The 13,266-nt window shown below is 35.9% G+C and overlaps 1 protein-coding gene and 1 long non-coding RNA gene across 2 annotated transcripts; both read right to left on the reverse strand.

The window, feature by feature from the left end:
* Nucleotides 1–435: 435 nt before the first annotated feature.
* On the reverse strand, nucleotides 436–13,265 carry LOC117927203 (DDB1- and CUL4-associated factor 13). The gene is made up of 17 exons (XM_034846647.1): nucleotides 13,067–13,265; nucleotides 12,865–12,954; nucleotides 12,615–12,726; nucleotides 9,350–9,377; nucleotides 8,386–8,484; nucleotides 8,189–8,258; nucleotides 8,060–8,094; nucleotides 7,842–7,916; nucleotides 7,650–7,745; nucleotides 6,174–6,237; nucleotides 3,933–3,986; nucleotides 2,595–2,680; nucleotides 2,430–2,490; nucleotides 2,270–2,334; nucleotides 1,943–2,048; nucleotides 1,451–1,539; nucleotides 436–908 (listed from the first exon to the last, which is right to left on the reverse strand). Exons 1-17 carry the CDS (start codon nucleotides 13,130–13,132, stop codon nucleotides 746–748), a joined length of 1,359 nt encoding a protein of 452 aa, XP_034702538.1. The 5' UTR covers nucleotides 13,133–13,265; the 3' UTR covers nucleotides 436–745.
* LOC117927205 lies at nucleotides 10,939–12,600 on the reverse strand. Its single transcript, XR_004653304.1, has 2 exons — nucleotides 11,860–12,600; nucleotides 10,939–11,546 (listed from the first exon to the last, which is right to left on the reverse strand). It is a non-coding gene; the product is annotated as an uncharacterized LOC117927205 (long non-coding RNA).
* Nucleotide 13,266: the final 1 nt, after the last annotated feature.

Consider the following 13,266-nt stretch of genomic DNA (forward strand, 5'->3'; position numbering starts at 1 on the left):
TAGACATTTTAGAAATGAACTTTGCCTGGAAATATTTTGGATCACTCAATCCAAAACTTGTTTCCTATATTCGCCATGTTGGATCTTAGCGGGTAATCACCTTATCCATGGCTATTCAGGTATGAGTCCAAGTAGATAATGCTTACAAAACTTGGATTACTCTGCTATTGATCAGCTTACTTGAGCTGCATTTTTTACTAAAGGCCAATTTGACAAAATCTAGATTTCCAGTTTTGATATGTTCCAAGTGCTAATACCCGAAGCCTGGAGGATGCAATTGTCCGGTCACCTTAACGTTCTTGGGAAAGTCAGCCATTCTGTTCTAATAGTTTGGAGATTCATCAATATAAACGAAATCTCCACAATTCAAACCGAACTTTCCTGAGTGCTATTGAAAGTGATGCATCCAAGAGTTTCCACTCAGACTGCTCATACTGAAGGCGAACACAACATATTCTATAGAGGTAAGATGAGAGGACAAAATATAATGAACCAAATCATGATAGATTACAAAATGTCAAAAATTCATGGGCCCAACAAAATCGTTACATATCATGAGCATATACTTGATTTCTGCTCTGTGCTTCAGGAGGTAAGGGATGGTGAGTCATCGTACCCCAAGGAACCATGAAATGAGACCTGCATTGTGCTGAGAAAGGAACCGACTTGCCCATGAAACAGCCAATAACCTTGGATAATCAGTTATCCACAAGCAGGCTACCCTGACCATCTGTTAATAATCAACTCACTCAACTTCTTGGATAATTCTTCTTTTCCGCAATGGCTCTGTTGAAATGCTTCCCGGGGCACTGTGAGCTTTCCTCTTCTCTTCTTTCCTCCTTTCCGCTTCAGTCATAGTGCGTCTGAGAGCAGCAGCCTTAAATATTGGTTTTGGCAAGTGCCTGTGCCTGCACAATTATCCAACACAAGCATATGAACAGTGAGTTGTTTGAACTGTTATTATAATTAGGATCAGTGTGTCTGGCAGGTGGCCGATTCTCAGTCAAAGAACTTTCCATATTCCAGAAAATCCTTGGCCCAAAATACTTGTGCATGTATTGATTAAAATGGTTAAGAGTTTTACAGGTTTTTAAGGATGAGAAGGGCAAACATAGAAACAAGATGGAGCCTGTGATAAGCATGTCAAAGAAGCTTTTTCTTCATGGCTTTTAAACTAGATTTTTGCAGTATGCTTTCCAATAACATATCCTAAACAATTGCAGAACAAATATGTGGCCACAACCAAGTGGTCAAGCTTGTGTACTTTTAAATCCATTCCAGAGACCCATGAATGGTGGAAGGCTTATGACTTGCATGTGAGAACCCTCTTTTTAATCCTCCTACTACTGACAAACTGGGCAATGAAATACCTCTATTTTTTCTCAAGCCTCTAAACCAGGTTAAAAGAAAACAACTAAGTACCATTTATAAATCTATATGGAAATATTACCTGACAATACGCTTCACCTCGGGGAGGTGCTTGTACCGATTTTTGACAGCCTCATGATATTCATGCTTTTTCCGTTCCCTTGGGAGAAGCTGTGCAACATATAGGATACACTTATTCAGCATTTTAGGATGAATATAATGGAAGCAATTTTAAACTAAGAGGTCAGCTGACAATACATGGGACTGTTAAAGTTCTTCAAATAAAATGACTTAATAAGGATGAAATGATAGAAAAGTTTTTAAAATAAAAAGTTAGCTGACAATACAGTGGAACCATCATTGTCTTGATTAAACATGCCTCATCCCAGCTGCTATTGTTCAGGAATTTCTAAAGTCCAAAATATCGTGGATAATTTCTGCATGGTTTCTAAATCATATTTATCTAGAAGATATTGATGTTTGTGCATGGAAAAGAAGATTTCCTACCACAGGACAGTCAATATTTAATCAAAGGTCCAGCAATGAAACAAGTAGAAAGGAAAGCTATTCTTACAACTCCCAATTGTTCTGATGCTTTAGCTTTCCAAAGTCGTAGGTTGGTGTCATCACTCCCTGAGATGACGTAACTTGCATCACAGGTGAACTTGACACAGAAAACCCTACATAAATGATAAATTTCAGTGAGAACACGCAAGAAATCAGTAGAAATGTCTGTCTAGAAATGTTACTGAGTCTAGAGTATTTTGGCTGACATGGGATCAGGATGAAAAACAAATTGATTACAGATGTTAACCAGAGACATTTAATAAACAAAAAGAGAATGGTAATCACATAAGAAGAAAAACTCTCTCAAGTTCATTGAAAAGGTTTTAACTAGAACCTTTGCATTCTCTTAGTATGATAGATTTCCCGACTATGCCCACCATTGTACTGGAATATTCTTACCTGCAAAGTAGTTCAATCAAAATACTGGATTTTTTCATACACATTAGAAAGAAGTTTTAAATGGAATATAATTCAGTACGAGGCAGAGAACTCACTGTTCTATCATAAGATCCGGTTACAAATTCCCGACCAGTGGGTGAGTAATCAATATCCATCCTGAGAAACAAAGTATTCTTAAGATATTTCCTAAATGATCAAGAAAATATCAAATGAACAGCATAGAATCTCATGTTTCAAGAAATAAAAAGGTCACATCTTACACTGCAGAAACATGATCTTTGTGCACACATTTGGCTTCATCCAGTTTTCTAGCATCATAGCTATAGCAGTTGCAATCTTCATTAGCCTGCATGATCATGACATGTGAATAATAACTTTATGGCCAGAAGAAAAATGATGTTTTTGGAAAGTAAAAAATTCACACTTGTGGATTGATTATCCACAAGGAACACAACATTTGTGAAGGACTAGGTATTGCACCAAGGCAACAATTCAGGACAAGAAGATGGAAACTTGACTAAGAGCAAAGTTTAGCTGTCAACCTGTTAGGAAACACAATTTGATTCAAATTGGAAGAGCTAAGGAAGATGGTAAGGCTAGAAGGAATGTTGTTTGAGGTGATGGGAAAGACACTTCTTTTGTATAGGTTAAAAGACGATTTTTAGCAAAGCGCCAAAGAGGAGGAAGCCATCCCTAGTAGACAGAATGTGTGCAAGGAAAAGCTTGACAGTGAGGAAAATAAAGAAATGAGACAGACCTCAGGCCACAACCTGAGGATGATATCAACAATGGACACCCTCTTAGGATTCATCAAACCAGGAGAACAGAGTTAAGAAAGGAGTCTTCCAATTTTAAGACAGACCTGACCCTTCAAAATGGCACTTCTTCCACTACTTCCAGATGTACAAAAAGACAGACAAGAGTGCAGTTTTCCAAATCCTCTTGTGCCTTTTCCCCCACACAAAGCCACCTTGTTAACTGAATAAAGGACTCTTCACAAGCAGATAAGCACACAAAATATGCTGGAAATGGAGAAAAGAGACTCAGACAAATCCATAGAAGGTGGTGGAGAAGACATGAGAGGATACTGGTCAAGAAGGATTCATATGGTTCACACTAGCAGTTGGAAAGGCTTTGTAAGTAGGGTATCGAATGATTATTACCTCTTTACATGTTTATGGGCTCAGAAAAATCCATTATAAAAACACAGCAAATAACATCTACTGTAGTTTTGAAGGCATGAGACTAGCTAAAGGAATTCAAGGACTGGTAACTATTTGCAATTTGGCACCCAACACAATACTGGAGTGCTGAAGAGGTTTTGACAGTAATCTCAAATGAAACAGAACATTTGTAATGATACTAAAAAGAAAATCGACAAAACTATTCCCTGTACAACGAAAATTTTTCTGATTAAAATAGATTCTGGACTAGATATGATTAGCTCAATTTTTTTGATAGGCAAAGGAAAGAAATATAATAAACAGTGCTAGGAAGAGAGGGCACACAAACCAAGTACATTGGGTCCATACAAAAAGCACAAGAAAAGAACCAAAAAAAAAAAAATAGAACTGTATAAGCTCAATTATTATGCTTACAGCTGTGAAGTTCATGGGTTCCATTGGATTCCAAGAAATAGAATTAGTTTTTGTCTGCAACAAGAAAATATATGTTAGCTCCTATTAGAAAAGGAACATATGTTAGAATGGATAAAGATAACTACCAAATAATATTTCCATTTGAACAAAGAAAATTAGCATATAAAAAGCTCCATAAGAGAAACATGAAAGTATTTCTGAGAAACCATGCTAATTTTTTTCCTTCTCTCTTTTTTATCATAAACAACAAAAACCATCAAGTAATGATAAAAAATGACATAAAGGATCACCAGACCCTCAAGAAAGAAAACTACGAGTACAAATACAATTGAATCAACAAAATACAACTGAACCAGCAGAAGACAAGGATGACCGATTGCCCCATTTCCAAGGGCCTAAATTTTCTGAGAAATCATGACACAACAATGGTTGAATCAACTGCCACTAAGAAGTTGTTAAAAGTCAATGAAATGGTACAAATCCTTTAACTAATGCATCGTTTTTTTAATTACAAAATTGTCCAGTGGCTGTTCATGTTAAATGATAGAACAGTTGTAAGTTTCTTAATTAGAAGAGTGATTCTTCAACATTTCCATGTCCATACATATGTATCTAATATCTATCCATACATATGTACTCCCATGTCCATACGTGTTTTATACATATATGTTCAGAGTATCAAACTCCTATGAATTAGAGTTACCATTACCAAGAATGCATGTTCCTCTCACTAGCATCGTGAAAATATTTCCTAAGGTCAGAAACTGTTTCAGGTTTTGTTCTCACTCAGATTCCAAGATCAGGCAAGGCTGGATGCAGAAATTTATGTGAGAGGTTCTCAACTTCTCCAGTGTCCTGTTTTGGGAATTCCATGCACCCAGGCTGCTACAGTTAGATACTATGGGTCTGTTTGGTTCCTGTTTTTAAGAACTGTTTTCTGTTCTTGAAAACAAAAAACACAAAAAACTTATTTGGGGAAGGGGTGTGTTTTTGTTTTTTGTGTTTTTTGTGTTCTCAAAAACCACTTTTTTGAAAACAATAAAAAGATGTTTTCATTGTTTTTTCACTGTTCAAATAATAAATTGTTTTTTGTGTTTTCTCTTCCTTCTTTTTGTGTTTTCTTAGTTGTTTTTTGTGTTTCCACAAAGGTGAGCTCCACCCAATCACCACATCCTCACCCACAAACCCTTTCTTCTTCCTTAAATTATTGAAATTAATATACTTACACATGGTGACAAAGTCACCCTTTGTTTAAGAAAATTATAATTGGTGTAAAAATTTCAAAATGAAATAATTTTTTTTTTAATTTAAATGAATTATGCACATGAAAATTATTTAAATATTTATAATATCAAGTTAATGGAAGAAAATACTTTATTAATTTAAAAAAATAACTTTCAAACATGTTTTTTGTTATACTTATTCTAAAAAACTTTTTTAACTCAACCAAACATGTTTTTTTTTTTATTTTGAGAACAAAAACTATTTTTCAGAATTCAGTTCCCAAACACAATTTTTTTTTTCTGAAAACACAAAAAACTATTCTCAAAAACTATTTTCCAGAACAGTTTTAAAAAACAGCAACCAAATAGGCCCTATACTGTTTTAGGTTTTGTTCTTTCACTCACATGGATCCCAAGATCAGGCAAGCTGGAGTCAGAAATTTATGTGAGAGGTGTCCAACTACAGTACTATTTTGGGAATCCCATGCCCCACCCAGCTGTGGTTGTTAAGTTTTTTTTTCTTCATTTCCCTTTTTTTATTAAAGAGGATTTCTATGCTAATATTTTTTTTTTTCCAAAAAAAAAGAATGCCTCTGGTTGATGAAAAAAGGCATTTCAAGGAGTTCGGATAAATGTTTGTTCTTTTTTTTTCCCCAGTGTGGATATTGGACAAAAACCATAAATCAAATTCTTCTGTTTTGATGAAAATGGGAATGTGACCAAATCTGAACTTATTCTGCTCTTAATTATAACAATTAATCAAATTTCCAATTAATAATCTCATTATAAATAATTCAGCATTGAATAGTTACATTAGCTAATATGGACACAAAGGCATCATTAATTTAAACCATTTTTCCCCAGATATTTTATCAGAATATTCAACAAACAAAGGTTAGTATCTAAATTCATGGCTTACCAACACTGGCAAAGAATTTTTAAGAAAAGCACTTGCATATGGTAAATATGTAAAATGAGACCAAAGTGCCGAAATTCAAATTGACAAAGTGAAGAGTACCCTCATTATAAGCTTCCTTGCTGGGGATGACATACGCAAATCGTATAGTATTAGACTGCGGTCACTGCAGAAGGGAAAAAAGAAACTATAAGGAAGACAAATTTATTACAACATATGCAGATCATACAGTATTAGGGTTCCATCACTAGTAAGAACAAAAAAAAAACTAAAAGGGAAACCCATTGCAAAATATGCACATCACACAAACTGAAGTTGGACTCTCAAAACAAAAAGCACAACTGCCTTAAGCAGTTGATATTCCATATATGGCATATTGGCATTCATGTCGGACACTAAAACCTAGTTACATTGCATAGGTTCAAAGGCCGGTAGAGGAAGTATGTCATGTGTATGTCAGGGGGGTAGTACATATGCACACAGGACACATATGGGTGCTCACGAAAGTTGATCAGGATGTGTGAGCATGTACAGAAAATGGACAAGGGGTCATGAAAGGTGATCAGGATGTGCCCTACAACAAACATCCCAGTTTAAAATATTCAACCTATGTGCTTATGTTAAGGTTTTGGATAATTCTAATTATTGAGGATAGTCCTTGGGAGTAAAACAGAGGGTAAGTTGCTCTTAGATCAAAGAGTAACCAAATACACAGGCCACTAATGCAAAGAAACTAAAGAATTTTGTCTAAAGTGTGAAAATGAAGCAGAGCATGTTGATTCAAAGGGAAAAATTGAGCTATGGGTTATTTCCTTTACATAGGAATCATGATAATACAGATGGGGAGAATACCTAGCTAGTTTAATCAGTAGTCCTAAATTACATTGTCAATGTCAATAGTCCACTAGCAACAAAATTAAGATTTCGTAAGTAATTACTACAACCCTATTGCAAAATGTTATGTGGTAATATTTACCTTACAGTAACAGTGAGGGGCTGGTGATTATTGCAATATGTAAGCCGAAGAGAAATGCTTAGGCTATTGAATCATAATTTCTTGCTTAGATAGTTTCAGAGAGGCCTAAGCCAAAGGGTTCTATTGAGAGGAGATTTTTCAGTGGTCAATTCTTGGGCCACCTCAAGAAATAGAGGTTCTTAATGGTATGTCATTACCTGAGAGGGATTCTAGGGGCAACTTACAGTTGAATTCCTGGGTAAGTCAATTAGGCTGCTGAATTCTTGGAAAAAAGAGGTCAAATATTGGGATTTTTAGAGGGGATCATCTTTCCCCTCGAGTGGTTTTGAGTGGTTCCTTTATTTGCTTTGTTAGTTCTGTTTTTATTGAGTTTATTTTCTGTTGCTTTGTCTTGAATGCTTCCCATCTTTCCTTATAGTTTCTTTTCTATTTTACCAAATGACGTTTTTCATTTCTTATCCAAAAAAATCAAGAAATAAGTAATAAAGAAATACAAAATAATGAAATTTTTTTGAATCAACTAGGAAATGATAATTTAGCATCCAAAGCTTCCATCATATGAAGGAAACTAGTAATTGATCTCGAAGTACATCCAAGCATACCTAGCTGATGCTGCCAAGAGATCTGGTTCTCCAGGATTAAATCGAACAGATATAACAGAGTCATTTCCCCATTGAAAAGTGTTGACAGGTTGAGACCTATTTATACAAGGCACATCAACATTAAAAAGATAAAATCACATTTATTTTAGGAAAGAGTTTAAAGGAAAAAGAAAAGAAAGAGGAGATTGAAACCTATTGTGGTCCCAGATATCTACTTGGGCACCAGCAGTGGCAAAAAGATTACCATCCCACTGATGATCGACACCCCTGAAAATTAAGAATTGACAGAAAAGCCTTAGTTTACAAAAACAAAGAAGATCAACAAAAAAACTAGATCAGACTAAAACAATATAGCATAATAATGAATAATCACATCGTCCTCCCAGAAAAAATTCCCGTGAAGACCTTACCAGAATGCATTTTTCCAAACGTGAACCGCCAGTGGCTGAAAAAGTATCAATGGAATTTGTTCAGGAGGGCAAAAATGCAACAGAATACTCATTAAGTGCACATGTAACTAATATTACGAGAACCCAAACCTTCATAGAATTATCAGAGGAGTCATCTGAGTCACTGATGGTAGCAACAGGTACATTCCATAGCCTGACACTGAAACAACAGTCCATTTTTTGCCAAGAAGAGGTAAATATTACGGATAGATGTGTATTAACAGAAGTAAAAACTTTAATTCTTTCGTAACAAAAAAAAAAACTAAATCGAGAAAAGTGTGGCTTACGTGCAATCAGTTCCACATGATACAAGAATGCGTCCATCTGTGGATGCTGTCAAACCCCGTACAGCACCTTGATGACCAGGAAACTGACAAACTGTTCGCCTAGTTTATGAAAATAAAGAAAAATTAAAAGAAAAGAAACAGATAAATAGATAGATAGATAGAGAGAGAGAGAGAGAAGAGAATTTCAATTACATATTATGGCCTATAAGCATGACATTAAAAACAAACATGACTTCATCGAAGACAACAAATAATAAACAAGCAAGTAATTGATTTTATGGTCTTTTTTATATCAATTAATGTCCCGTGTGCATGCATACTAGGGGTTTCAAAACCATGTCAAACAATGAATTTGCACAACCATCTGTTTGTACAAAAACAACTCAGTTTGAATTCAGCAAACTATACTTGATTGTACAGAATTACTTTATTAAATAGACAACAATCATATACACTTTCTCATTATTAAGTACATATCATAATATTTTGGAATATAAAAAAACTTGGCTAATGCATTGGAGTTGCCCAACTCTAAAAACAGACGAGAACAAATGTGTCAGATCAGCTGCAGACAAGAAATATCTGAGTCCAAGTCACAGTGAATGTCATTAAGTCAGGTCAGTAAAAATATCCAACAGTAATATATCATATAGATACACACAAACTGTTTGCTATTCTCTTTTCAAATTTTCAAATGCATGTACGTTAAGTACAAAAGAAATCTCACAGGGTCCAGAGGCAGCATCCATTAAATATGAAGTAAAAGAAAGAGAAAGAAGTGGATCCCACAGCCCCTCTACCATCAATTGATGCATCTTATGTGCATAAAATGCATGGCACAAGAAAATTGCATGCATATATATATGGGAAGAGGAGACAGAGCTCAAACTGAGAGCTTGCTTTAACTTTATTTAAGAAAAAAGGCATAAAAAAAAACCCCCAAATTCACAGGGTATAAGAATACCTGGAAGCTATATCCCAAAGACGAATATCTGCAAATAGAAGGAAAAAAAAGTTACAAAACTACACATTTTAAATGCATTGCAATCTTAACTATAAATAAAGTGTAATAACATATCAACTTCTAGTGCAAAAATTTTGATGCACAGACAGACAAAAGATAACAAAAGAGAAAGCACCAACACTTGGACAACAAATACATTTCTTTTTATGATGCATAAATAAGATATAATAACAAAGGCACCAAGAAAAAAGGGGGGCACATCCCTAGTACATCATTGACGGTATACAAGGAGAATGGAAAAGATAGAAGCAAAAAAACAAATAAAAAAAAAAAAATCACAGCACAAAAGAATCTGCATATCCTATTTAGAAACCCAGCCCTTGATAAATTCCATCAGGAAAAGATTCCCAAATGGACCCTAGCCCAATCAAAAAACAATTTCAAGAAAAGGCCCTTTAACACCTGATCTGTGTGCTCCTTATCCCTGAAGGTTCTGATATTTTGCTCCTTCCAAATGCACCCTTGCTTCAATGTATTTGAATTCTTGAACCTTGCCAAGCTAACAAAAGCTCCCTAATGGACTTTGGGAAAACCGGCTGATAACCAAATAAAGCCAACACCAGGTCCCAAAGCATGCAGGCTTCAGAACAGTGACGGCAAGTCAATTCATCCTTACTACCACATATACAACATCTATTAGCTAATTGCCATCCCCTCTTCATCAACGGGTCCATGGTTAAAATCTTCCCCAAAACTACTTCCCAAGTTAAAAAACATACCCTAAGCAAAGTCATGGACTTCCAAATCCCTTTCACTGGAACTTCAAAAAGACATTGTCATAAAGGGAAGGATAACGACACATGACAGATAAGCTCCCAACCATCATTCCACTCCTCACAAATCCACTTTCCACCGAATCTCGAACTGACACTGGCTGAATGAAATCAAAGAATCTATGAAATTTTTCCAACTCCCATCCATGAAAACTCCTGCGAAAAGAAGGATTCCAAGAACCACACTCATTCTCCTCCAAGCAAATATTCCCTAGTCTAGCATTTGTATTAGAAGCAATCCTAAACAAGGAGGAAAATGATCCTTAAACAAGGTCTCACCACACCACCCAACTAGCTAGAACTTGTTTCTAAAGCCATTACCAACAAAGATGGTAGTCCTCCAACCCTCTTCATCCTCTTCTTATAGCCTTCCAAAGTCCTACTCCATAAAGCTTTCAACCCTCTTTGCAACCCCACCCATCATAACTCACCCCAAACTTTCCAACTATAACATTTTTCTAAAGACAATGTTTAGAATTTCAAGAGGGGCTTTGTTGAGAGTTTCAAGCCTTCTTAAACCAAGACCTCCAAGATTATTAGTCCTATGGACTATGCCCCACTTGACAAGACACATCTTATTGCCGAAGGGCTTTCCTCCCCCAAGGAAGTCTCTTTGAGTTTCTCCATTAGATACTTCACTACCTTTGGAATGGCAAACAATGACATATAATAGATTGACAAGTTGGAGAGAGCACTTTTAATAAGGGTGAGCCTAGTGCCTTGTGCCTTTAAACAATTTTCCCTTTTTTTTTTTTCCAACAGACCAATCTCCTGTTTAAGCGATCCTGCACCACATTCCAAGCAGCCTGAGATTTAAATGGGGCTCCCAAGGAAAGGCCTAGATAGGACATGGGGACTCTCCGCACCCTACAACCCAAAGCAACAGCCCCACCTCTCAATATCGATGACCTCGCACACCGGGATAAGCTCATTCTTCTACAGACTAACTTTCAAACCAAAAATCAATTCGGTACATAGAAGCACCCACCTTGAATGGACTATATGATCCACATTTCCACAACAAAAGATAAAAGATGTCATTTACCCTCTACCCCCCAACACTGAAACTACTGATAAAACATCTTTGAGCTGCCCTTAAAACAAGGCAGCTGGAAACATCCATGACCACCAATAATAGATGAGGGGAGGTACCATTGACCAGAATGGAGAGGCATATAGTGGAAATGAAAAATCCCATCCACTTCAACCATTTTTCACCAAAACAATCTTTTCCATGATTGTCAGCAAAATCCCTTTTTGATGGAGTCCATAGCTTCATTTTTTATCGGAACTACATCTAAAATCAGCCTACTCTCTCCCTCTCTCAGAATATTTTGAGCCTCTAAGATTACCTTCCCAACAACCTTCTTTGAGCTGAAACTACTGATAAAACATCTTTGAGCTGCCCTTAAAACAAGGCAGCTGGAAACATCCATGACCACCAATAATAGATGAGGGGAGGTACCATTGACCAGAATGGAGAGACATATAGTGGAAATGAAAAATCCCATCCACTTCAACCATTTTTCACCAAAACAATCTTTTCCATGATTGTCAGCAAAATCCCTTTTTGATGGAGTCCATAGCTTCATTTGTGATCGGAACTACATCTAAAATTGGCCTACTCTCTCCCTCTCTCAGAATATTTTGAGCCTCTAAGATTACCTTCCCAACAACCTTCTTCAATCTATTTTCCAAACATTGAGTCAAAAGTTTCTAGAGACTCCTACTAAACTGACAGGTTTGAAGTCCTTCATGTACTCATCCCCCCAAACAAAACCCTCCACCCCACACCAAGACTATGAAACCATTAAGACTTCTCACAAACTTCCCCAACTACTGAAACTCCTCCAACAACACCATCACCTGCCCCGTTACTAACAGCACTGAAAAAAGGCCATTGAGACTTAGACAAGAAACACATCATGCTAAATTTATTGAGCAGCACAAAGTGCATTTCCTAATGATTAATGTGTACCAATGGAATTACTGAAAATCAAGTTGTTGCCTTGATATCTTATACATGGGCACTCTCTGTAAGCATGCAGAATTATAAGAATAGCAATAAAAACCTAATGATCTTGATATAATATTTGTTATGCAGCTTGTTCTTACCAATTAAATTAATAAAAAACAGTAATGGACAATTTGGTTAGGTAATAGTTATGGAAGTATCCATATTTGTTTTACAAAGCTAAAATAAATGCAATTTTTACTTTCAAAAGCAAGAAAATCACCTCAAAAATTGCTAGCAAACATTGTTAAAACACACAAGACAAATGACATTAGAAACCATTATCATCAAGAATACAACAACTACCTCATTATTCAAGAATCTTTTTTTTTTTTTGATAAGTATATATATGAAGAGAGAAAAGGGAACTCATTATTCAAGAATCTATGAACACTCAATCGCCAAATTATCAAAATACCTCCATCCATTGAACCAGAAAATATCCCTTTTAAGTAATTGGGATTCTTTGCCATACAAGAAATGGAATCTATATGCCCATCCATTGCTCCAATAAACGGCCTGGCAAAAACCTAAATACCCAAAAGCAGACAATTAATCATTAATCACAGTAAACAATATCATACAACAAGATGGAAAAACCACAATTTTGGAATTAAAAATAAAAAAAATATATATATATATATATATATGATTGGAATCTAAGTCACCTTATCCAATTTAGCCGCATTAAGAGCGCGTACATATTCAACCGCCTTTTCTTGCTTTCGTAGGTTTGGATCAAAGTTTCGAAATACCCTCTAATTGAATTCGACCAAAAATCGGAATTATAAAGAAAACATTAACATTCAGCACAAAGTACGATGAAAAAAAAAGATATTCTAGAGAGAGAAAAGAGAATGACGGAAATACCTGGAGATCTTGGCTTCGTTCGCGAGTAAATTCATCCGTGGAACGTGATATAACTTTGACCTTCATTATCGGTTTTTAAAGAGGGAGAACCCCAGATAGAGAAAGAAGAGAACGCTCAATCGCAATTACGTTTGTCTGGACTTCCCCTGTAGCTTCTCGTGGTCTGTGAAAAAACCCTAGTGTGAGAGACGAAAACAACG

Source organism: Vitis riparia, chromosome 12 (assembly GCF_004353265.1).
Source record: "Vitis riparia cultivar Riparia Gloire de Montpellier isolate 1030 chromosome 12, EGFV_Vit.rip_1.0, whole genome shotgun sequence".
NCBI classification, from domain to species: Eukaryota; Viridiplantae; Streptophyta; class Magnoliopsida; order Vitales; family Vitaceae; genus Vitis; species Vitis riparia.